The following is a 25,742-nucleotide window of genomic DNA, read 5'->3' on the forward strand; positions in this document are numbered from 1 at the left end:
GCGCTCTGCAGACACGCCCTGCATCTGTGGGTTGAAACTTTAACTTCCTTATACTGTATCTGTGTACTTGAGCATCTTAGCTCCTCTTTGTTGGCGTGCATCTCGCATTTCACGAATTAACCATCCTTCGAATGCCCGCAGGCATAGCGTACTTGCTCTTGAGTGCAAACTTGGTATGGCATTGTATATGGTTTCTATGGTAAAGTCAACATTAATTTTAATGGCAGCAACGAGTGCCTTACCTAAAGTGGGTACGTTAATTTTAGTTGAACAGATTTGGAATGTAGTACAGCTAGAAGAATGCTTTTAAGGTTGCGGATGTAAATCAATTCTCGCGGGCTTTTAGGCCCATATTTATATTTCTTATTGGCATACTCGGGCAGTCACGACACAATAAAGCATGCACCAACTTGGAGGGAAGGCTCCTGAATTGGGACTTCTATTCAGCGCCAAAATAACTTCCCTTCATTAGTTCCTGCCCTGACTACTGTCTAGAAGAAGTACACGGATGCTCATACGTTGGTTATCAGTTAAATGGTTTCGCGCTGATACGCAGATTGTCATGCATCCAAAGCCACATCAGAGGCAGGGATAATACTAAACACTTCATTTCAATTGGGTCTTTGCAAGATAGTATTCTGAATATGGCCAAACCCAACTCATTTAGAGGCCAAAATAAAAAGAATAAATGCGATGCTAAAAATACTTGTTGTTCCTTGATCTCCACTCAGCCGTTGCTCCAATAATCCCCTATCTGTGTTAGCACAAAAGGGCCGATCGGCAATTCGTTGGGCTATCTATAGCAATATTGCGCAGTGATTGGCTAGAAGGTGTATGAAAGAGGACTAGCTAATTGGCCATTCTCCCTCCAGAAAGACCTAGTAGTAGGAGAAGAGCTTGTGACTAGCGGCCCGAGCGCTAAGCCCGACGAGTTTGAATCTAGTCTCCTCGTCCACTGCTTTGTGTTCCACCTATAATAGACAGCGCATAGCTGTTTTTATTGATGGGTATGCGTGCTGATTAATCGTTCGGTGCATCACTGTTAAGCCTATGAAAGAGGGTCTGGTTTACCAGGGTGCCATTGGATTCCACGTTTACTCTTGCAGTACATGCTTTTAGATAAATTCAATCTTAATTATCTTGTATCTACTTTTTATTATGGCCACCATAGCGATAATTGCTAGGTATCGGACGAACAACAGATGTCGAGTCTAGAGCACCACCATTGGATATCACATCGGATATGACATTGGAAGACTACCACGAAATGGCTGATACAGACATGCACGAGGGTAACAATGGTCAGGACAAAGGCAAGAGGTTCATTCTTCTGGAGATGTTGAGTTGCGTAGAAAGTACAGTCTAAATTGGGCCAAGAGCGGACAATGGCAAACGTGAGACAATTCCATGCGCTGTCTCAGCATGATTCATCAGGTGCGCCTTATGCTCTAACTCTTTATTGCAGACACCGCATTTAACACGCATTTCTTTCGGGTATGGCTTGACGTGCCAGTCAACAAAGTGGAGGCTGAGAGAGCCAGGGGTGCTGTATGTCTTCAATCGCTCATGTTCAGGAAGTCGGGGGTTCCCAAGGCATAGGAAGCAGATCTTCGGCCTCTCATTTGGAGTTGAAATGCAGACGGACGCAACTGCTTGACAAAGAGCAGTCTTGCATTCATCTGTTGAGGTGCGTTCTTGCCTTTTCGCAGGAGGAGCAGACGGTAAATCAGCCATAGCGCTGCATTTCCTTTTCTGTGCAATATTTGGTCGTCCAGACCCCTCCTCTACATTACAGAATGCAATTACCGCATTGATCGCAGCAATCCGGCGCTGGTATTCCTTTTCGACAGTTGAGCCCGGCATAGTCAGAACACTATCGATTAAAATCATATGCTGCGGAGTCATATACCCAGTACGCTCAAGAGCACCCCATCACCTCTTCATCCACCAACTTCCCAGCCAGTTGCCGTTCACTATCAATCACTGGCTGCTCGTTCTTATATCTAGATACTTCGACAGTAGAAGCGGTAGCTGAAAGGTCAGCCGAGGCTTAACTTGTGTACAAATTCAGTAAATAGAAACTAGTTATCAGCTGTCCCCGAATTAGCTCCATCAGTATCCTGGAAGAGAGTGGACACGACTCGCCTTGACAGAACTCGAAGTGTAGAGAGGCCACCTGTGTACGGTGACTCAACGCCAGCACCCGCTTCTTTCCAATAATTTCGATCACACGTTATCCTGTAGCCGGAACAATGACAGGCTCTCGATGATTCTTGGCGATTTCAAGATCCACCCTATCCGTCGACTCTCAAGAGCTTGTTATCTAACAACCGAATCCAAATAATCGGAAGGTAGTCGTCTGTGAAGATGGTTGGGTGATCATGCCGGACTGGGATCAATGATAGGACCTTATTGATTCTCAATATCCTAAGATCACTGTGGCGTACGTGCCAAAACAGTCACTCTTACCATCCGCATCGGAGTTTCGTGAAGTACCGTCGCTCTCCACCCTAATGTATGCTTATCTCAGAGCAGCTCCATTCACCAGTTCAGCACTAGAGCTGCCGCGGTAATCCGTAACCTTGCATCTTATGTACCGTCGCGACGGATTTTGGTATAAGATATTTAAATCAAACAATGGAAGGAAAACCGCAGTGAGCACGGAGAGAATTCAGCAAAGACCTATATATACAGTGATGACTATGAATCAGCAAGGTTCCGAGCAATAAACGTAAGAGCAGCAGGAAAGAAAGATTGATTCTCACAGAAGTAACGCACAGCCGCTGGAAACCGACGCGCAGTATTCGCAACTCGCTCGGGCAGAAAGGAGGTGGCGAAGTGCAGAACACGGGGTGGCCGGTCCAGTAGCAAAAATGCCTCATCAAATCCCGGTAAAAACGAGGAGAGGGTGGTGAAAAAACACGACAGAATATGGAGGCGACTCACGAGGCATCGGAGAAGCTATATAGGCCACGCACCTTGATGCCAAGCGGCAAAGACACGCTATTCCTAAATAGGCACGCTTTACCAGTTCTAGTAATTCGCCGTCACCCAGGAGTACGAAGAACTGCTGTGAGTCATCCATCGAGCCATATTAATATCCTCTTCGTAAAGATGACCTTACACACTTCTTCAGTCAGCTAGAACTTGGATTGTATATATCCACCGCAATATGAGCAACATCGCAGTGATCCCCCGCGATATACCCAACGACGACCTCGATATCATCATCGACCGAGTCAAAGACCTCCGACTGTGTGGCCTCCAACAGAGCCCACAGGCATTCTCATCGAAATACGAAAACGAAGTCTTATTTCCGCGTTCCAAATGGCTGTCTCGCATCGAGGATCCCAACGCCCGCACTTTCATCGCCCTCGGAGGTGACTCCCCGGCTGTCGTGGACTCAAATCCCCTCCCTGCGCTTTTAACTCGGGAATGGATGGGAACACTCACCCTGAGAGGACCGGCCGTCGTTCCTAACCAAGATGACTGGACGCTTGCAAACTTGATGGATCTCTTCTCTTCTTCGCAGCTTGATCGGGTCCAGACTCTTGATCTATCGACTGTGGCGTTTAAGTTCAACGGGGTGTTTGTCCGTTCGGAAGGGCGCGGACAAGGCAATGGGCGACGACTAGTCGAGGAAGCTATAGCGCACTCAAAGACAAAGGCAGTCGAAATGGGAGCTCGTCGGGTTTGGGTGCTCATCTCCGTGGAAGTCAAAAATGAGGCTGCGTTTAAGTTCTATCGGGATTGTGGCTTTGAGGTGTGGAAGGAGAAGGCTTGGTTAGAGACGAGAGATGTACGAGTATTGGACATGCAGTTAGATTGTTAGATGTTAGACTGTTTAGATACCATGTCTGGCCATTCTTCTAGAGGAATATATTCTGTATAGATTAGTCTGAGCTCCATCCAGTACTCCTAATTCAACTAGATACGCCTACATATTACTGCCTGTATCTCCGACATCACGATAATGACAACTAAATACCAAAAACAAAATATTCAGCATAATCTACTCGATTTCACGTGAGTAACCATGGCTCACCAATATGACAGCTCCATGGAACCGCCTCCATGATGTCATCCAACAAGCTGCTATAAATATCGCCACATCACGTCCAAATAACAAAACACCCATCTTCAATCCTCCATATCCTCTTCGGAAAAATCGATCATGTATCAAACCATTATCCCTGGATCGAGACCTCAGAGCGGCGGTTTGACAAACCGAGTGGGCTCGGTATGTCGGCGGTCATATATATCTTACTGAGCTAACACATACTCTAGAGAGATAATTCCTCCAATTCGCCCAAAATCCCTATCCGTTCTTTGTATGTCCAGCGTGCGGTCTGGATCACGGCCGGAGGGGGAATGGCCGCGACGTTGCAGGGAGTGTATATGATGTTGCGGTCGTTTCGGGGGTTTAAATATTTCTGATTGAATGTGGTCCTCCTTTATGATTGTCCGTATGAAAAGGGCAAGACTCAGCAGAATGCTTCTGATATTGCTGGTTTATATTTATTTTGTTTGATAACCCATGGAAGCCTTGCTTTATGTTATTGAAATGTGATACCAAAATGTACCATACCCTGATGTCCGGAGTCCTCTCGAACTGCTTATTCATCGGGCGCATTCCAGGAATTAACCGTACGATTAACAACAAATGCTGTCACCGTCTTCGATAAGGCCCAGCACGTTCCACGTCAGAGCTCTAATCATCAGCACAACTAAATCAACGCAGCCCAAGCACAATGCAGGCGCAATAAGTGTTCTATAGATCCTATGAGGGAGAACGCTGGCATGAATTCCATCCAATAGCCCGGAAACATCGGGAACAGTCCCCTGCATTCGAACGGCGCATATAAAATACTACCATTGATCGCGGTCATTTCAGACGCGTGATCCCACAATAAATAGGTAAATCGAACGTTAAAAAAAACTACGAGCACCTCTTCCTGCCTCATTCGGTTGTGTACACAGTTCGGCCAGGTCCTGGCTGGGGTCCGTATTTCTCTATGTTCTCAGACTTAAGAATAAAATACGGTTAATATAGGCTTTTACAAGTGTTTGTGAATGGTTACTAGTAGCACATCTCTGGCTTTGTTGTGAAAACCTTGATACGGTCCACAGGGCACAGGGAAAATGGGGCATAGGAGAGGAGAAGCTATACCAGCTACACGCACGTAGCCTACTAAGGAGCATTTATATTCAACTAGATATATATTCAACGTCTCATCTAGATGCCACACTTTGTTGCTCTTCAATTGGGATAGGGGATTTGGGTTGTTCGTAGCCAAGGCGCTAGGAAGGAATCGGTCCGAATACCATTTGTTCAACAGGCTTCCATAAACTCAGACTTCCTCTAGCAGTAGCACGCTGAAAGCGGTGTGGGAAGGTGTGCTACTAGGTTATAGGTCATACCCGCCCCCAAATGTCTGGCCTTCACCGCTCTCAATAGGTTTGTTCTAATGCCAAGGTGGACCGATGTTCGCGAGGTACAATTCTCTTCAATTCAAGGGGCTCAGGCGAGCTGACTATCTAGATGGGTGACTAAGTGAGGCCACGTGACCATACCGAATATGGCAGGTCCCTAACAACCGAAACTAGTCATGTGATGGGGTTAGCGTGTTGGAACTTGGAAGTGATTGCTTGTTCTATTGAATGGGTGGCCGGGTGGCCGCTACTAGTTAGTTATTAAGTAAACTAGCTTACATAAATAATGACTAAGCGAGGTCGAACCAGGGACAGGCGCCCATGTATGGCGGTATGGCGGTATGGTGGTGTGCTCTAACATAGCGAACCAACCAGCTCATACCATACATGTTTTAAGATGATACAACATCATTGGATCGCGTATATTTCCTATACCGGTATGAGTTAGTTTACACTCTTCGTTTGTTAACCTCGCCTTTGTAAAAGCGAGATGTTTTGGTAGTTTAGTTGAATCATAGACCCAATTCTATTGAGGATCCGTACTTGCGGATACACGTATTTTTATGGTCAACAAATCCATACCGAGTATGGATGGAAATGGGTATTAGTGTATGGAAAACAAGCCTTTCTCCTATCGGGAATATTCCACTTCCCATAATGGTATGAGAATTTCCTTTTCTAATCCTAATTCCCAAGGGAAATTCCCATATGGGAAATGGGACAGGAAACGGGACGTGATTTTTAAGATAAGAGGGAATGGGAATATCCCTTCCCGAATAGCTTGGCACGGAAGGGAATCAAAATGTAATTCCCATTGGGATTATGGGACGGGACTTGAACCCTTTCGGGATCCCGAATCCCTCCCAACGGCCAGCCTATCTGGAGGCTAGGCCCCTCTGGTAAACCTTACTCTCCTCTCAACCGCTAAAAAAGTTTAAAAAAAAAAAAATAAAACTTAAAAGCAATCAAAGAAGATGCTACTTTTGGTGTCCAGGAGGTCTTTAAAGCGTCACGGAGGTGCGCTAACCAATTTTTGAATGGTACCGAATATCATATGGCAGGGCCGGTGAAGTAAAGCGAAGTCACGAAGGTATCCATTCACCTTGTCGGGCTAGTGTCTCCTCTGCCAATTCCACCAAAGTGTCTTCCAAACAATGGCTCCTGCCTTCCATGCAGTCTCAAAATAACTCTGAATTTTCATCCCGCTGCATACCTCGCTGCAAGACGCATAGAGCTTATTTAAGCGGTATCTTGTATAGGTACACAAAAGCGCAAATACGCTTGGAACTGCGTTTGGCATGGCTGGCGTTCTGTTTTTATCAAACAACTCTTGCATTCTCTGCACACCATGTATGGCATCTCGCAAGCGGTCGAACGCAGTCTGGAGTGGTATTCCTACCACATGGTAATAGCCCATTAGCAGATTATTGCTATCCCGGGTATCCCGAACATCTGGGACAAGCTATTCTTTGTAACATAAAAATAGGTTGTTTACTAAGGACATGATTAGTTTAATCTGCATTATAGCAGTTATCACTTCTTCAAGTCTTTTCTCTTCATTAGAGGATAGTCTTGGGAATAAGCAAGCCCCACAGGCAACACCTAAGCTCCGCAATCGACAACACTCATGTGGATAGAGATCTAATCCAGGTAGCCCACGGGAATCGTGCGCTACAATCCAGTAGCCTTGGAAGTAGTTACACTGCAGAAGATATTATACTAACTAAATAGCCCATAGTGTTAAAAAAGGTCAGGAAGCTAGTGGATCATGGTTTTCTAAATTGGGTTCTGTTGTTCTTTTCCATGGATAAGATCGCCCAAAAAGGTCTCTATCTTATTATAGTTTCCTTCGGCAACATTATTAAGAAAGTGGCTGAACATAAAAAATTTGCAGGTCAACACTATTATATCTCTAGCCATGCCGGGCCAGCAGTAAATAGTAAGCCGGGCGATATTACAAGGAGCAAATGTGATCGCGCCATGGTTAAGACGGAGTACAGTCACAACCTCTTATCGACAGTTATCGTCCTCTTGCTAATTGATGGCGTCGAGAAACCGGACCAAAAAATCGACATAAGAATCCAGAGATATACCTTCAAATGAATCACTTTCCATGATGCTAGGATTCAGGTCAAGCCGATCCAGGCCAAAGAAACTCAACCTGTAGACGGACAAACAGACGGTGCGTCCATTTTATGGGGTCTAAATGCCAACAAAGCTGTCAGGAATCAACTCGCCGTCTTAAGGATTGTTAAAGAAGACTGCCAGAGAAATTAACTTCTATGCAAGGAAGACGAAAGGAGTGACAAAGGCAATAACATCAAATAAAGCTGGTTACACATGAAAGGGGCCCATATTTGTCAGAGTGGGGATCAGGGAGACACAGTCGAATGAGGAAAACTTAATAATGCTTTCATATCACCGTCATATCACTGATGCAATGAAAGTGAATTCTATTATTATTAAGGATCTGGCTATCAGAACAATGATAAAGTTAAACTATCTATAATTAATCAGTATATAGCCACATTTCATAATCTTCTTAATAATTCTGTTAATACATAAAACATCACTAATACAACACCTAGTTTCCCTCTTATCTCCATAAAGTATAATACAATACACAGATAGTCAACGGAGTCTATCACACCTCACCCAAGCTTAGTGGTAGTTCGATTAGGCTTAAATCCCGAATAAGTAGGATAAGCCGGGAACTCCCAAGACACGCTCCTGCTTAATAACTGATAATCCAATCCCTTACCGCCCGCATTCATATACATAAACTTGGTATAGGGCACAGTAGCATAGTATGTAAATGGTGTCCCAGCAGGAACAAACGCCACATCACCATGCAGCAGATGCACACGCGGGTAACCCTGTACCTGGAAGGAAAGCTGACCTTCCTCCATCTGGAGAGCGAAATGATGTGGTAATTCTACCCGCGAGACGGTCTCGTTTGCCAGCTTAGGCGACATGATAATTGTTCCCATAGTAAAATTTCCCTCTGTTTGTGCAGCTGTTGTTAGAGGCTGGATAACCTTATATCCAATGTCGGTGTTAAGATATTTCGGGCCGTAGTCCTTGGCGATAAAATAAGGGGTCGTCGGGTCATTTGGTAGAGTATTAGGTCCGTCGTGCCAGGCTTGTTTAGTCTCTCCGTCTCCGGCGGTGCCGTTTACAAAATCACGTCTCGGGATATACTCTGTCTCTGGGACTGCATAGAGGTCAAGGGAGACGAGAAGGTTGTATTCCTTATCTGTTATCGGTGGGAGAGGGGAGGAGTCATCAGTAGTGGGAATATAGGGCGAACTAATGCCGTGAGTATCATGGTCTCCCAGGCTGTAGATATTGAAGAGATTTTCGAACCCACCCGGGTGGAAGGCATGGGTTAGGAGGGAGTCAGGATCAACTAGTTGGAATGTGTGAATAGTGCCCGGAGGGATATTTCCGTAGTCACCAGGTGTAGCAACGCGGGCCTCGTGGCTGGCGTTAGTTTCGTTTTTCAGACCCCAGAGCTGAGAACGACCTTGAGAGCAGTAGAAATGCTCGTGTGTTACCCCGTGGGTATGTGGTCGGGCTGATAGCCAGCCCGAAGGTTTGCCGTTGTGTTGGATAAGAGAGAAGGCGCCGTCGGATGAGTTGGCAGTGATAGAGAAGCGGATTATTTGACCCGACTTTGTAAGCCTAATAGCATGACCACGGTATTTAGGAAGAACATATGGACGGACGAAATCAGGGGCTTTGTTGACAATGATACTGCTTGACGCAGCTAAAGAACAGAACAAGGCTATAAATAGCATCCATCCAACAAAGTCTTTTTTCATCTTAGGCAATTTAATAAGTAATAATTTATAACTGGAAACCCAAGATAAAATTATAGTAATAAAAAGAATAGAATAGCAGCATAACAAAGAGCACACCGTAGGCTTATATAGACAAGAGTATTAAAGGTGCGACGTACAGTCACCGCAGAGAAAAAATAATGGCCCACTATTATTATTACAGGGTCCAGGATTCTGTCTGATGTAATTGGCTTAACCATACAAACTTATACTTTTAAAGCGCCGAAAATAAGGTATTTACATGTCAAGGAGGTTCTGCTAAGTTAAGCACCAGCGGCATTGTGCAACCGCGGGTCGAGAATCTTGGCCCATCCTGAAACTCTGCACGTTTATCGTGGTATTAATAAATCTGAACAACAGGCAGATAGCCATGTCTTCGGTGAACTATGCTTGGTGCTGGATACACAGCAACATATTTTTGCGAGATGCTAAGCTGTGATTTACAAATAATTGACATGCGCTTAAACCTATTATCACTTGACAACAGCCCATTGTGACTATCGCATGCTAGCTGAAGTACTGAGAAAGAGTACCACGGGTAACTAAGATAAAACAATCAACCCATAACCCTGATTATCATTATCTGGTGTGCTTACCAATAACTATTTCTTGTCAGCGGGATTATTCCGCAGCACGATTTTTCTAACACGCGCTGGGCGATCTTAGAACTGTGTTTAACTGTAAGTACATTCCGCTAATAGGGCCCTCCAGTTAGGATTTGTTTAGTCCCTTAATCAATCCTAAAACTTGCTATTGTATTAATGTGGATCATTTTCGAAACCCGCCTTGGTCAACCTTATTTAGCGTATGCAGAATTCTCTTCAGTTCTTGGCAGCCGCAACACATAAATTGTGCCACTTTTTGCTCCACCACTAAAACCGCCATAAACATACAGAATGTCTGTATTTATACTTCTAACTTAGGTTATTCTGAAGCATCTGAGATTAGTAGTATTACTATGGTTTAAGTGCCCCTTATACTCGCCTGTTTCATGGAATAACACGAAAAATGCATGTCCGACGCGTTGTAAATTAAAAAGATATATCAATTAATTAACTTGATTGGGTTATATTGAGGTCAAATTCACCCCTTCACAACTAATGCTACCACATTTAAATCATACTATTATTTATATGTACGCGTTATATGTAGACAAGTTTCTAGGTGGAATGAAATTTTTAACGCTATAAATAAGTTGAAATTTGACCCCCAAAGTGGCACATCTTTTCGGGTAGGAGGTGCCAAGAACTAAAGACAATTTCTGCATACGCTAAATTACCAATAATGTTGCAACGTCTGCGGCATTTTGTTTGTAGAGCGACAGCCAAATGTATGGTAGCCGCATGCATGAGTGTCATTTTGGGCATTAAAAAGAAAAGAAAAGAAAAAATTCCGTGTTGCTGAAATCGTTGCACGACGAAGCTGCATTGGTCGGTTTTAGACGCATGTGGAGTAGGAATACTTTGACCTATCACATCGCAGATTTATCTAAAAAGATTTATAAGAAATTTAAGTTTTATACATATTAGAGCATCTAGAATAGTCCTGCGGCATATGCTTCTCTGTATCTTGCTCTTAAGCAATGATCGCCGCTTTTTTAGTTGAACAATAGGGAGTCTGAAACAGCCGTGAAATATCCGGTGAACTAAGAGTGCGGTGATAATAAAGTTTTTGTGTTATTAGTCAACCTAACGCATCGTTGTTTCAGGAAAACGAATTTACCAAACCAAACTGATAGTTCTACTCGGCCCAGGCGACCCACCAGCATTGATCTGTACTAATCCGGCCTAATAATTATTATCTTGCGAGGTTTCTACGTGGTTAAATTGGCGACTTTCTCCGTCCTCGAATCTTGGTAGTTCACATCATTCGGTTTTGCGTTGAATTATCTACCTCCTATCGCCAAGGCAGAATATCTTGCTCCATTGAGTATTAATCAAGTCACAAGAGACTTTACATCTTCAGACAGTGCTTGATAACGAGCTACCTTATTGACTTTTAACATGGCGAACCGACCCCCCACCCTTGATAAACGCGTCTTTTGTATCAAAGACTTGAAGGATGCTGGCAACCAAAAGCTTCCACGGGTGTACAGAGGTAGGTTTAAACCTAATGTGGCTCGAAAGGAAGATTATATTGACGAAATTAGACTATCATGATGATGGATCAATGGATATGGTCACGTATGGCGCAGAAGCACGCTGCTTTAATTAAGAAAAGTGCCTAACTGGACTTCAACAGCCTTCGAGAGAATGAAACAGCCTTTGACCACTACAAAATTCGACCTCGGGTTCTGGTCAATGTCCATGAGATTGATACTTCAACTAGCATCTTTGGATGTAAGGTGCGAGACGCCGCTTTTACACTAACTCAGATATGAGCCTTATGTTTTAACTATCGGATTAATTGTCAGGTGGCATTCCCTCTCGCTTTCAGCCCTACCGGGATGCAGAAGCTTGCCCACCCAGACGGTGAACTCGCCACATCCAGAGCAGCAGCCAGCTCTGGCCTAAGCATGGTTTTGTCTTCTTACTCGACGGTCTCCCTGGAAGAGGTCATTGCGCACGGCCAAGAGAACCCATACGCCATTCAGATGTGCATTCTGAGAGACCGGTCAATCGCGCTACAACTTTTGAAACGGGCCGAAAGTGCGTTTTTCTATCCTCCATCGTCCTACCGAGCCTAGTTGAGACTGACTCCCCTTCCATTTAGAGGCTGGTTATAGGGCCTTCTTTCTCTCAGTAGACTTCCCTATTATCGGCCAGCGATTGAATGAATACCGCAATGGCTTTGTGCTCCCAGAGCATATGTCATACCCTAACCTCAACTTCGGCGGGAAGCACAGTTTCTTTGACGAGGATGGTCGGAAGTCTTACGGTAAGCCCATTCGAAAAAGCTCCGCCGTTCGTACTAAGTGATCAGATGCGAGTCTCGAGTGGAAAAGTTTTATTCCGTGGCTACGCCAAAACACGACTTTGCCGATATGGCTTAAGGGAAGTATGTTTACAAGCCGGAATGCGTCCCTAGTTATACATAATCTGATGATACGGGCACAGTAACTACGAAAGAGGACGTTCAATTGGCGATAGAATATGGTGCCGATGGAGTAGTTATCTCCAACCACGGAGGACGGCAATTAGATGGCACTCCAGCTGCAATTGATGCTCTTAGAGAATGTGAACCTGTAGCTCGAGGGAAGATCCAAATTGCATTGGAGGGTGGCATTCGACGTGGATCCGACATATTCAAAGCTTTAGCTCTCGGGGCACAGCATTGCTTTGTTGGGCGCGTCCCGATTTGGGGTCTAGCTGTAAGTTTGCCCGACCTTAACCATTGATATTGCACTGTTATGACCTTGTGTGCTCACTGTGCTTTCTTTGCACAGTATAACGGCCAAGACGGCGTCGAGCTGGCCATGAAAATACTACATCGTGAACTGAAGACAACGATGGCTTTAGCTGGGTATGCGAATCATAATTTTCTTTTTTGCGAGGTGTTAACGAGCCCTAGTTGTCGGACAATTAAAGATATACGACGAAACCATCTCTCCGTGCTTCAAGCCGATAGGACACTTGCCCGTCTATGAGGAATAATTCTGGCCTGGTATACAGATAGTCTAGGAGGGGACCTTAGGGCATAATATAACAATTTGTTGTATTCTGCTTCCACTTTTAGCTTTAATTTTACTTGACTTCTTGTATCCGACTATCCTGTCGAATATCCCAATCCCAACCACTATACATGATGCCAAGTGGTTAATTTATCTTCTCCTCTTCTGGCGCAGCCCTACTCCTGTGTCCATAATCCTCCTGTAATATTTATCAAAGGGATACCGGAGAAGATCTCCGGGACAAAGACCTAGTGAATTGCATTGAGTTCCAAGGGAATGCAGGATTTCTGCAAGGTCGTGCCCGTATCCACTGGGACGAAGACAGGCCATTTCGGTCTCCGAGTGACACCTGCAATTGATTTAATTTTGATTTATTTATTTCTTATATACTATAACTGTAGCCTCTAACCAGGCCCTTTTAAACTTCATCAATGGACACCACTTAACGCGCAAGTATCATGGCTTGCCTGCAGGCCAGGCAATGGGCTCCGGAGACCCTTCTTCGACTGGAGTATGTGTCAACCCTGACCTAGTATTGAAAATAAAAGTCGTCGTGGCGTCTTTTGTGGCCAAACTGTATTTGACAATGCCCTGAAACGAACGTAGTGAGACGAAGGGATAATGTCAACGAGCCTGCGAGGCCGTACACAAATGCTATTATCCGTCCGACTTGGCGGTGCGGGTATCTGACGATCGATTCAATCCCTGAATCCTTTAGATAAGATCAGACACTTAGAAGCGGACCACCCCCCGAATCGGACCACCTTTCCCATACAATGATACAAACTAGCACTTTTCGATGATTTTTTATTCAACCAAATATAGTGTAAATTGCTATCTGTATGGTAATTTATATTCGAATTATGATTATATATAAAATAAAGAAGAATTATCATATTATCTAATTTATTAAGTAATGCAATGTCAAGGGCTGAACCCATAGAACCTATAAGATAGGTTATGTACAAGAAGGAGTCGTTGAAGAAGGGAAGAAAGGAAGAGGAAAATGAGCGGTAAACAAAAACATAGAAAGTCACGTGACATAGATCAAGTGTTAGGGACCTACCATATTCGGTATGGTCACGTGGCCTCACTTAGTCACCCATCTAGATAGTCAGCTCGCCTGAGCCCCTTGAATTCAGAGAATTGTGCCTCGCGAACAGGTTATGAGACCCTCTATATCTTCCTTTTAGAGCTGATATTACGTGGTTTTAAACCACCTGTTTTGTCTATTCAATTGCCTCTCGAGGAATTGATAATAATTTCAATCAAAATGGGCCCGAAGAAGGGAAAAGCGCCTGCTAGGGATGAATCTCCATACTGTACACCTGGCCCATCCTCTCCTGCGATAATAAGACCACTACCACGAGATACTGCGTCGGAGGAGGAAGAGGATGATCGCATGGAATACGTGTCAAGGGATCAATTTAGGGATCTCCAAGCGCAGCTGCAGAATCAACAAACTCAAATGCAGCAAATAATAGAGCTAATTCAACGCAGTCAATCGCCCCTTTTAAGTACGCCTACTCCAAATCCGAAGCCCACATCAACAGCTCTACCGCCACCAAGCGAGGATGACGCCGGCCGCGCGAGTATAATACAAGCAGTCAGCGCCATGCGGAAGGATGTTGGTCGAAAGCTTTAACATAAACCAAGATCTCTGAAAATTTCCAATTTCGCCGATTGGAAAGAGGATCTACTTAAAGACGCCCGTATTATAAACGCGGAGTCGATTTTGATCAACGAGGAGCTCAATCCACCAGACAGTGACGAGCTCAATTCAGCAATTTAGCAGATAAAGAATAAAGCTTTGGCTATCCGAATTTACCAGTCAATGTCACGAGAAGTGCAGGATCGCCTAGGTGAGATAGATATCTCGAAGGCAGCTGCATTATATATACGAATCTATGAGGCCATAGGTCAGACGAAGGCCCAGGAGCGCTATGACCTAGTGCGAGAAATTATTGATATTAAATTATATAATGGCGATTATTTGGCGTACAAGAGCAAGCTTTTAATGCTCCAGGCACGCGCGAAACGCCTCCATGTGACTGTGGATAATATATTTCATGATATCTACTATATTCGCCTACGCAATTGGCAATCGAATTTTATAACGAATAAGCTTGATCCATTCCTTGCCTCAGGGGCAGGAAATCAACCGATTAAGAATACCGATCTAGTTAAGATTAGACAACAGTTAAAATTGCAACAATCTAATACGCGCCGTTTAAAGACTTCTGGATTAAACCAACAATCTGATGGCATCAAAAAGCCGGATAACGAGTTATCGGACTCTACCTCTTCTAAAAATGCAAAATCGTCTTGCAGTTATTATAGACGACATTCTCTCACGAGGATATGCTGGTATCAGAATCCCGAGGCAATTCTTTCTAATAAAGCAACGCCAGCGTTTCTCAAGCGAATTAACAAGTATAGGGCTACAAAGGTGATCCTGCATATGCACCACCTGCACCGAAGCCCTTGGTATCTGTAAATTATGTTGCAGAATCAAGCATGTAACAACTACCTGAATGGTATGTGGATACATGCGCTTCGTACCATATAACCCCTAACAAGACATTTTTTCAACATACGAAATTCTACCGACTGGTATATTTAATATTAGCGGATCCTTAGGTGGACAAAAGCCTCCCCTTGCTAAGGGAACGGCCCGAATAATGTTAAATAATATTACCCCTTGATATACCAGAGGTGCGCCACGTACCTGGTTTGTTAGCAAATTTGTTGAGTTACACGCAGCTCCTAAAGGCAGGTTTTAAACCATTAATCCCAGAGGACGCGTACACTAATATTGTTTTTACTAATAAGAACGGCTTGACTATTACTGCAGTCCCTTCGACAACAAACTGTTATAAGATTAACAGTGTGATATACAAGACATCTTATTCAGAGGAATTAGCTCTTATGGCTATAGCCTCTAAAGCACCCAATCCTCAGGTGGCTACCATAATCCAATGGCATCGACGATTAGCGCACCTAAATTACCCTGATATTTTGCGATTATCTCGTACGCCTGGCAGCCAGATTAAGGTTTCCGATCCCTAATCTCGGCCCTTTTGCGATATTTGTCACGCGGCGAACCAAAGGCGCAGCCTATCTTATACATTGGCAAAACGCGCCACGAGACCTCTTTAACGCATTTTTATTAATATTGCGGGTGGAGGCAATACTCTGTCTGAACACTATAAGCAGCTGAACGACCCTGCTTCTCGTACGGGTTCTTGCTATTATATGCTGATAACAGACAACGCAACACAGTATTAGTGGATTATATTTCTTAAAGATAGAAAGCTCGTCCATCAACATCTCGAACAATGGCTTAGCTATATAAAAACCAAGGCTTTTAACCGCCTGCATTCGTGCATTGCGATAACGAATTTGTGACTGAGGAAATAACGAAATAGGCGAATAAAAATGGTGCGAAGATAAAACCAACTAATCTTTATTCCCTATGGCAGAATAGACCAGGTAAACGCGCCAACCGGATTATTATTAAGCGTACGCGCGTGATTCTGCATAATTCTGGATTACTATATTAGCTCTAGCAGGACACCATGCAACACGCAGTCTATATTACAAACAACGTCCCTATGTCTACTACGCTGTACGCAGATTACTCAGTTCCAGGGGGTATCTACCAATCCAGATATTTAACCCTCGCAGTATGTTATACCGCATTCCGTATTTTTTAACAAGCATCCGCAGATTGCTCACATTCGTCCCTTTGGTTGTTGTGTTTGGTATTATAACAACCCAGGATATCAAGATTTTAACAAGATTGTTGGCCGTGGCGCTCCAGGTATCTACATCGGCAGCGATTCTTCAACCAATCATAAGGTCTACGTCAAAGAGACAAACAAGGTTATTCGGACTGGCCATGTTTTATTCAACGAACAGGCTCAGAGGGAACAGCCTATAAAAACCGATTAATTCTACCGTACCTCCGGACCCTGAACATCTCGCGCAGGAAGCGCTGCATCTCATGGGGATTCTCCCGCGGAGGATAACAGACAATCTGACTGGGTTCGACCTGCTAAAGGCTTTGCTCCATTCGCAGGATTTACCCCTACTTCGCCTACTTCCACTGCTGAGGCAAATCGACCTCCGATTCCGAATACTTGGCAGGAAGCAATGAAATCACCTGATAAAGATAGATGGTTAGCAGCTTGCGAGCTTGAAGCTTCCCGTCTCGACGAAATTAAGGTATGGGACTTGATTGATAAGCAATCTATACCTAAGGGCTTGAAGCCTATCCCTGGTCGTTGGGTTTTAGTGTTAAGGACCTCAATGACGGCACCTTCAAATACAAGGCACGTTGGGTTATACGTGGTAACTTGGTTAAACAAGATCCTTATTTTGGGGAGACATATTCGCCAGTGGTTTATCCCCAAACAATTAATATCCTATTCGCGGTTGCAGCTTATCGCAAATGGTATATCACTCAGGCGGACGCGGTGCAGGCGTTTTTAATAGCAAAGTTAATATGCCGATATATATGCGCCAACCAACCGGCTTTTAAAAGGTGATCCTGACACCATGGTTTGCAAGCTAAATAATGCCCTATACAGTCTCGCGCCTTCCGCACGTATATGGTACGACCGTCTCCGCAGTGATCTTGAAGCTTTGGACTTTAAAACAAGCGACTACGACCCAGGCCTATGGATTCACCAATCTTGCAAGAATCTCTATGTGACTGCTCATGTAGATGATTTTGCTATTATTGCAGCGCTTAAAGCAGACGCAGAATGGCTCCTAAACGCAATGCAACAAAATTCGCGATTAAAAAGACAGCTCACCTTAAGCATTTCCTCGGCATGGAGATTACTCAATCTGATGGTTAGATTAAGCTTATGCAGACATCTTATATTAATAATCTTATTGCTTCGGCAGGGCTCGCAGATGCCCATCCAGTCTCTTTACCTGCAGATCCGGGTTTAGTTATTGATGACGACCCCGATCCCACCCTTAACGAGGAATATAATCGACTCACGGGTAGTTTTCAATGGCTTGCCTTAAGGACCCGTCCAGATATTGCGCGTATCGCGAGCTTGCTAGCGCAATTTAACAAGGCCCCTACCAGAAAGGCATTCGGAGCGGCCAAACACTTAATTCGATATTTGAAAGGATCTTGTACACGGGGTATCACCTTTCACATGTTAAATGGACCCCTACCGCAACCACTGGTTTATACCAATTCGGACTGGGGAGGTCCTTATCATAATTGTCGGTCAGTATCAGGCTATATCGTACTTTTAGCCGGTGCCCCGATATCATGGCGATCTGCCAAACAAACATCCATTGCCTTATCATCCAATGAGGCAGAATATATGGCGGCGTCGGACGCAGCTCGGGAAACTTAATGGCTTCGTCGCCTACTTAACAAGATGGAGATCTACTCTGCGCCTTTAGACCCCATTGCATTCTATATTAATAATAAAGGTTGCAAGGATCTTATTAGTTCAACAGTCACCACCAAGCGCTCTAAGTATATTGATATTCGGTATTATTATACGCGCGAGCTCGCGGCGGACCGCATTATTAATATTCGGCTATGCCCTAGTAAGGAGAACGCTGCGGATGGCCTTACTAAATTGCTTCGATCCGAAGGATTCACGGCTTTTCTCGATAATATAGGTTTAGCTTAGTTTTTGGCTTTTTGGCTTTTTGCTTTACACGCGATTCTGTACGTAATGGTGCTGGGTGAGCACGCTTCGGCCAAGGGGGGGTGTTAGGGACCTACCATATTCGGTATGGTCACGTGGCCTCACTTAGTCACCCATCTAGATAGTCAGCTCGCCTGAGCCCCTTGAATTCAGAGAATTGTGCCTCGCGAACATCAAGGGCCGATGGGCCAAAGGTGCCAACAGGGCCAACAGGGACAGTAGGGACAGTAGGGACAGTAAGGACAGTAGGGACAATAGGGACAGTAGGGACAACAGGGATAATAGGGACATTGGCCCGAGAGGTCAAATGGGCTCCAGCGCTTTACATGCAATAGTACTTTAAATTTTCTAATAAATTAATTTTGGACGTCCTGATGTGACATGGACTAATTAATGGCTGGACAGGAAGAATTAATATTGGAATACAGCTGTCAGTAGAATGTATACTTTCTCAAAGGGGGTGGGTGACCCTCCCTATGCATGTCTGGTTTATCAATTGCCATCGTAATATTGACTATGAAGTATATATACCAGCCCCTTGTGATGGTTTGGTTGTCTCTGCGCTAGTAGAGATAAAACCACTTGACCACATAAAAAGGTACAAGACGACTGATCGAAGATCAGTCGCATCTAGCGCCCTATATAGTATGTTACAGGTTCAGCCTGTGACACCCCTGACCTCTTAAGCATACAGATACAATATTTTAATTCCTCTTCGTCCCACATCGCGCTCACATTCGCAGATTAGTTTATTTCATTAAGATTATTGACTATCATTATTGACTATGGTGCTATGTATATAGGTCACGGTTCATCGACCGGGTGTTCTTGGTTGAGCCTAGACCGGCGGGACAGATACGAAAAGGAAATACAAAGAAAGATAGGAAAATAACAGAAAATGAAGACGAAAAGAATAAAAAAGAAAACATATTGAAAAAGAGAGAGCATGGATAGCGATAAAGAAAGAGCATCCGTTGGTTTTTGTGCTGCCTTTTCAGCAAATAGGGAGCGACTGGTAATCAATTCAAGGCGCCTGGCGAATGAAGTACTTATGCCTGTTAAGGATGATGATCTCAATTCATGCCGAGTCGCAGTTTCTAGCGCTGGCAATGAGGAATATGTGGGGATGCCAGCAGAATCGGAGCTAGGCACAGCATCTGCAGAGTTGGAAGCAATAGAGTGCGACGGCTTGATCTTTGTCTCGGGCCGCTCCATTTGAACTAGATGTCCCCGGGGCGAGGTAAAGGTGGCTGAGTCGATCTCTGAGGGCTTCGCATCCTCCCACTGTGCCAAGCAAGTCTGTTTTCCTGCTGCGAGGCGTTGCGCATTAACCCTGGTGCTGTAAACAATCCCGCTGGAATACGCCTCATGCGGGGGCGAACCCGAGTCAGAAATATCGGAATTGAGGTCGCTGGATCCCTTCTGCAGCCAGATGCCGATGAGCGGTGGGTATGAAGCTACACAGCGGAAATAATCATTTGAGCTACCGCACAGAGCGCTATAGGCTACGTCGACAGGTTGATTCGAGGGCATCATGGAGAGCTGGGCCAAGATTTTTCGTGCCCCCTCGTACGTCACCGCGTATCCGGTAGTGCAGACACCGCCAGTGCTGGCGAAGAAGAAGCGCGTCTGCTCCATCCCTTCTTCGTCTGCAAAGGCTGGATGCTCATACTCGGTCCGTCGAGAAACAGGGGGCACCGTTGGATCATTCGGAATGGCGTAAAAGGGCTGTTCACCGCGCGCGGTGATGCCACAGGGTCCTACCCACAGCATGTCCCAGTCATCACCGTAGGGAGACGAAAGCACAGGCCTTAGGTTCCGCCCACGTTGAGCTTGTTTCGCCGACTGGATGGCGCGAGAGCCCCGGGCAAATTCCAGCAACTGGGCCTTGAGCGTTATATCCCAGTCCGCATCGTCTTCGAGGATCAATGCACTGTGAACTTTCTGGTCCACAATTCTAGTTTAGAAATGCATGGTGAGCACTGTGTGAAGTTACTGTAGTGAGAGAATTGGGACACCTACTGCTGCAGCACATTCGTGTGAGCGAACCAAGATCCTCGCCTATCAGGGCGCCCACGATGTTTGCCCGGAGTCGAATCCAGTCGTTCTCCAGCCCAATCCAGATCCATTCTCACGAAGGAGGCAGCCATTGCCATAGCATCACGCTTATCCGTTCGGTCACCGAACCCAACGGCAAAGACTCGCTCAAACTAGAGAATGTTAGAGTATGAACTCTTTCAGAATCGAGAGGAAAGGTGTATATTACCCCCAAGGTAGCATTCTGTGTATCTTGGAGGAGGTCCGGTTTTTCAAGGTTCACAGCAGGATTGCTGTTTAACTCGGTGGAAGGTGATTTCTCTCCCCATCGGAAGGTCTCGGGATGGCCTCGTTGCCATCGGAACAAGAGAATGTTGTATAGGAGAAAGACGCAGATCGCCAGGGGGATGGACACGATGCGCTGCATTATGTCACCGTCGGCATCGTGGAAGGTCGTGCAATGGCCGAAGACAGCGTGGCTTGCGGAGGTCGGGACTGATATAGCAACTGCAGGCGACCTTCTCCTGGACAACGGGTATAGGGAGGACAGACGACTAGCACAAATGTGGTAGGACTCAAATCCCCTTAACTCCATCGCGAGCCGTAGATCGAAAAAGATTGCCCAGTTCGCTCGAATGACGGAGTGGAATTAGGCCCGTTTGCCGTCGGAGCCTGGCAAAGCCCGCGGTGTACTAGCCAGAGTTGGGGGCCGCTAGGCGTTAGGGGTGGCATGTTTGATTCTCGGCGAACACGTTCGAGTCGACCGATTTACTATACTGGGCCTGCGCTAGTGCGGTGTGAGATTTGTCAACGGGAGATGGGGACGTGCGATACATGAATCTAAAGTCTAATCCCGGTGGATACAATGCTTGTCTGTTCAGTTCCTTCGGGACCAAACAGTCTTCCGCTGGCCCACTACCGGGACTATAGTTCGTATTGATATCGAAGGGCTTTGTTTGTATACTGTGTTAGAGTTAGTATTCTAATAATAAGAGGGTGACAATTGATGAATAGGGCATAAGTCAGTTTAGCTATCGAGACAATGTCTACTGTGTTACTTGCCGCAGAACTAAATGTCTGTATCTTGCCATATCCTGTTCCAAGTGGGATTTTTTTTTTTTTTTTTTTTTTTTTTTTTTTCAGTCCTCAGCAGCTTTACGGTTAGAGAATGTAGACTTGATAATCCCATCCCATCCCATGAATGTATCTTTCAACATGGCATCTCCGGACGTCCAGTGCGAAGGCCGGGCTGACCATGGCCAATGAAAAGATCCACCTACTGTTTCTTGTGCTAGACCTGATGGGGAATGGATCTACAGGACCACGCAGGGTGGATTGCAAACTAAGCCAGATAGATACCGACCTGACCAATAAACGGCCTTCCAATTGGTCCGGGTTTATCAGGATCGCCACAGAGTTGACGTGAAAAGACAAGGAGTGGGGTTCGCTCTGGGGGCCGAATCCTGGCATCACGGTGATGGCGCCCCTTCTCCTTCTTCCTGTGCTCCTTTTATTTGGTGTCCTTGATATAGGACTCAATATGATTTTATCGACTTGGTTTGCTTGTCATCACACAGTGTCAAATCAGGTAAATAGGCCTGAAAATGAAGAGTTTTCGTCTTTAAAAGTTCGTCGAGGCAGCATCAAAAGAACGGCACAACTCCAGACCCTCTGGAAAGACAATTGTGAAGAACGGGGAAACTCATGAAAGGCATTTTCTGTGATAGCCACGCCACATACTGCTTACTAGGAATGACAGCTTTTCTTCTGTTCCCTAGTGAAGCCGAATCCTCGCTGTCCCAATCCCACTCCACAATTCTGGAAGACTGGATACTCGATGGTAATACACGCTCAAGTTGTGACATTCTCTGGACATTTCTTCAACAATCCTCGCCGATGCGTTAATGGCTCTACATATGTCTCTTCTCACACGCGATCAAAGTGGCGGTTCTTGTTTCATGGGGAAAATAGTACCTTTCTTCCTCCATAATACATTGGACGGGAGTTGATCTGACTGGCCTTCTTTTATTGGAGGAATATTGCTTCACTACACCATGTGCTAGCCTTTTTGAAGGCAACAACTAGGCATTGAATATTCGAACTCTTGCAACAAACGAAACTCCTGGAAATAAGAGGCGAACATGTCCAAAGAGGACACTTAACCTGACTGCGATCTGCATTTACCGTGGACGAACCATTAAGGCCATCTCAACACTCACTCCTGGTCCAAACGCGCACGCAACAACATGATCTTGGCCGCCTGGGATTTTTCGTAAACAGTCCAGGACACTGATCACAGTGGCACTGGAGCTGTTCCCATATTTTCTATAGATCTCGTAGGATGCACTTAGATGAGCAGAGGAAAGGCCCAAAGCCTGTTTAGCTCTCTCTACCACCGCAAGCCCACCAGGATGTAGCGCCCAATCAAAGCTCGTGGCATTTAGAAGCCCTTTTCCTGAAATAAGGGGCGTCTCACGCACCAGTTCGTCGAACATTGGGCGAACTGATTTGGCCGCGATGTGAGGTACATTTTTTGTAACCACTGCGCTCCAACCTGTGATGTGTCGCTCAGCAAGAAAGTTTGTATTTAGCTAGAAAAATATGTACGGACCTTTTGGATGAACATTAAGCTGAATATCCGACTCGGTATCCGGAATCGTCCTTTGCTTCCAATTGAGCAAGCGATAGATCGGTTGCTCAAACTCTCGCCTCTCCAATCCGTTGCTCAGCACTAACGCCGAAGCGCAGTCACTGAAAAGAGCCACAGTAATGTTCGGTTGTCCACTCTCCTCACACTGGTCAAAAGCACGCCTAGCCAAGCTAGTGTGGATTTCAGTTGCAAAGACTAGGGCTCGTCCTGGCTTGCCCCTATGCGCCGCTCCCTGGAGAGCATTGGCTGCTGTGCGCAACGCAGCTAGGCCACCCGAGCACCCAACACCATGCAATAGCACCTTGTCGATATCCAACTTAAGGCCCAGCTCCCTTGCTACCAACTCATGGTACCCTGGATTTGAGGAATCAGTACATGTGACGGCGACAACATGCGTGATATCCGTAGGGCTGCCTCCCCACTCTTTGATTGCCTTTTGACAAGCCTCAACTGCGAGATTAACACCATACTCTTTGAACAAACTATGGATTCCTGTAATTGATGGCGCTTCATCTGCATTGATGTCTTTCAGATCAATATGGGCTATGGATGGCCTCGAGACTATCCCAGTTGCATAATTCAACTTCAGCGTCCGCTGGATTCTGTAATCGAAATATCAGAGAAACAAGCACGTGTCCCGTATTTGATAGAGTAGTGTCATATGGAAAAGAGTGGGAGATATTATGCGAATTGGCTTCAGACCTACGCTGGGGAATCGCCGTAATGCCTCTTGGCGAAGGACTCCACGTCTTCTGGACGAACCGTCCAACCAGGATATTGAACACCAATTGATACGATTTCGAGACAGAGCTCAGGAAATTTGGTTCTTTCAATTTCGGGTAGCAGCTTTGAAGACCAATAATATTGCTGAAGACCAAGCCAAGTCAAAATATGATATGCCATGGAGAATATCTCGACTGTCGGATTTCCAGTCTTCTGAGTTGTATATTTCAGTTCAAAGCTCTGGGCTCTGGCTATTATATATAATGCTGATATTTCGATCTGGATATCCCGGGGGAAATTTAATCTTTGGTCATATTTGATACTCAGCGTATCAGCCATTCAGGACACTCAATGATACGTGGTTGCTTTCCATAGGGGCTACTAGGACCCTTGGCCCAGTATACTATATGCATTATATCGAAACCATTACAGGGCCAACGTGCTTGAACGGCGATCGATATTTGGACACTATAGGATATACAACATCACACCCTCCGATGGCCTGTTAACTTGTAATGTAACTTGCGAATATTCGCAGCATATACTGATTGCAAGTCTAAGAGGCTAGGATAATATGCATCAGTTATCTTCAAATATTCTTACATATGATTATTGTGAGTATTCGCTAGGCACACTTTTAAACTATTACTACATACTATGCCATCTACAGACTGTTGGCTTCGCCAATTGCCTGAATCATAGGATGAACAACCACCTGTTAATATTACGAGAGGTTATTGACCTGCATACTTTATGTTAAAGTATGCGGAAGGAAAGTCAATTCCTATTATAGAAATTAAAGTTTTTTTTTGCGTTTCTGAGGGGAAACTACAGCAAAAATAATGTTACGAACAACCCTGGCACTGAACCCGAAGGTTGAAGAGATCGGCGATGATGGCTGAACAGACTAGGCCCTCTATATCTGACTATTAGCATACTAGCGCTAGTATAGAGAGTAACTGCGCTTCTTTCATTGTGGAGTATGGTACCTCTAAATTCCAGCTATTATACTAATCTTGTATGAGGACCCAAGTCCAACTGCGAAGTGTACGCCACAGCCAAAATAGCGCAAATCGATGATCAAATGGTCATCGAGCTCAGCGTACTATATAGCAAGTTCAGTTCCTTAACAGTTTGTGGCTTTCGTTAGAGCCAATATTATGTAGAAGCTTAAGAGTCGAGATTGTAGGTAACTATATAAGATAAGAAATTCCTATAAATTGTTCCACTACATGTGATTTCATGTTCACATGTCTACGGCTTTGCGGCCTTGCGGCATCGCGTACTTACGCATTTTGGGCAACGCTGTCCGCCCCTGCAGCTGCTCTGTGGGTAACAACTTTTACCATAGTGGAGCTCTCCTTGCTGTGTGACTGGTGCGAAGCAGGAAACCTACTTTGAAAAATGTGACCTGTATATGAAAATAAATGGAAGTAATTCCTACTCCCTTCCCGCCCCCCTTGGCGTCTCTCCACAGACTTGCGTTCGACAAAGCTTCACTGGTTTGGCCATTGTCCATGGCTCCGCTGCGCCAGGACAGCAGCTACTTTACTCCAGGGCAGGATACGTATTATTTAACGTGCGATGATGTAGTGAGCGGAATCGTGCTGGGCAAATCAAATCTCTGCAACAACAGAGCGCTATTATCACCTATTTACAAGAACCAGAAGCACCTCCTGTTCGCCCAGCTGGACTAGTGGTGGAGCCCAAGTCGGGGCAGCGTATCCTACGTACCTGGTGTGTGCAGCCCTGACTGGCCA

General features: G+C 45.2%; 8 protein-coding genes across 8 annotated transcripts; 4 read left to right on the forward strand and 4 right to left on the reverse strand.

The window, feature by feature from the left end:
* Positions 1-1,362: 1,362 nt before the first annotated feature.
* On the reverse strand, positions 1,363-1,863 carry ATNIH1004_011540 (uncharacterized protein; the record flags this gene model as incomplete). Its single annotated transcript, XM_033576102.1, has 1 exon — positions 1,363-1,863. The coding sequence occupies one exon, from the start codon at positions 1,861-1,863 to the stop codon at positions 1,363-1,365; it is 501 nt and encodes a 166-aa protein (XP_033421957.1).
* A 1,309-nt stretch (positions 1,864-3,172) lies between these two features.
* On the forward strand, positions 3,173-3,832 carry ATNIH1004_011541 (GNAT family N-acetyltransferase; the record flags this gene model as incomplete). Its single annotated transcript, XM_033576103.1, has 1 exon — positions 3,173-3,832. The coding sequence occupies one exon, from the start codon at positions 3,173-3,175 to the stop codon at positions 3,830-3,832; it is 660 nt and encodes a 219-aa protein (XP_033421958.1).
* A 342-nt stretch (positions 3,833-4,174) lies between these two features.
* On the forward strand, positions 4,175-4,437 carry ATNIH1004_011542 (uncharacterized protein; the record flags this gene model as incomplete). The annotated part of the gene is made up of 2 exons (XM_033576104.1): positions 4,175-4,240; positions 4,288-4,437. 2 exons carry the CDS (start codon positions 4,175-4,177, stop codon positions 4,435-4,437), a joined length of 216 nt encoding a protein of 71 aa, XP_033421959.1.
* A 3,647-nt stretch (positions 4,438-8,084) lies between these two features.
* ATNIH1004_011543 (uncharacterized protein) lies at positions 8,085-9,257 on the reverse strand (the record flags this gene model as incomplete). The annotated part of the gene is made up of 1 exon (XM_033576105.1): positions 8,085-9,257. The coding sequence occupies one exon, from the start codon at positions 9,255-9,257 to the stop codon at positions 8,085-8,087; it is 1,173 nt and encodes a 390-aa protein (XP_033421960.1).
* A 2,021-nt stretch (positions 9,258-11,278) lies between these two features.
* On the forward strand, positions 11,279-12,861 carry ATNIH1004_011544 (alpha-hydroxy acid oxidase; the record flags this gene model as incomplete). The annotated part of the gene is made up of 9 exons (XM_033576106.1): positions 11,279-11,372; positions 11,425-11,458; positions 11,517-11,619; positions 11,689-11,923; positions 11,988-12,152; positions 12,198-12,272; positions 12,332-12,585; positions 12,661-12,737; positions 12,786-12,861. The coding sequence occupies 9 exons, from the start codon at positions 11,279-11,281 to the stop codon at positions 12,859-12,861; spliced, it is 1,113 nt and encodes a 370-aa protein (XP_033421961.1).
* Positions 12,862-14,158: 1,297 nt separating this feature from the next.
* On the forward strand, positions 14,159-14,530 carry ATNIH1004_011545 (uncharacterized protein; the record flags this gene model as incomplete). The annotated part of the gene is made up of 1 exon (XM_033576107.1): positions 14,159-14,530. The coding sequence occupies one exon, from the start codon at positions 14,159-14,161 to the stop codon at positions 14,528-14,530; it is 372 nt and encodes a 123-aa protein (XP_033421962.1).
* A 5,139-nt stretch (positions 14,531-19,669) lies between these two features.
* ATNIH1004_011546 (uncharacterized protein) lies at positions 19,670-21,204 on the reverse strand (the record flags this gene model as incomplete). The annotated part of the gene is made up of 4 exons (XM_033576108.1): positions 19,670-19,675; positions 19,725-20,529; positions 20,595-20,782; positions 20,839-21,204. The coding sequence occupies 4 exons, from the start codon at positions 21,202-21,204 to the stop codon at positions 19,670-19,672; spliced, it is 1,365 nt and encodes a 454-aa protein (XP_033421963.1).
* Positions 21,205-22,789: 1,585 nt separating this feature from the next.
* Positions 22,790-24,321, reverse strand: ATNIH1004_011547 (type III polyketide synthase; the record flags this gene model as incomplete). The annotated part of the gene is made up of 3 exons (XM_033576109.1): positions 22,790-23,163; positions 23,221-23,861; positions 23,966-24,321. The coding sequence occupies 3 exons, from the start codon at positions 24,319-24,321 to the stop codon at positions 22,790-22,792; spliced, it is 1,371 nt and encodes a 456-aa protein (XP_033421964.1).
* Positions 24,322-25,742: the final 1,421 nt, after the last annotated feature.

Source organism: Aspergillus tanneri, assembly GCF_003426965.1.
Source record: "Aspergillus tanneri strain NIH1004 chromosome Unknown AapTan_8_pilon_pilon_pilon, whole genome shotgun sequence".
In the NCBI taxonomy this organism is placed as follows: Eukaryota; Fungi; Ascomycota; class Eurotiomycetes; order Eurotiales; family Aspergillaceae; genus Aspergillus; species Aspergillus tanneri.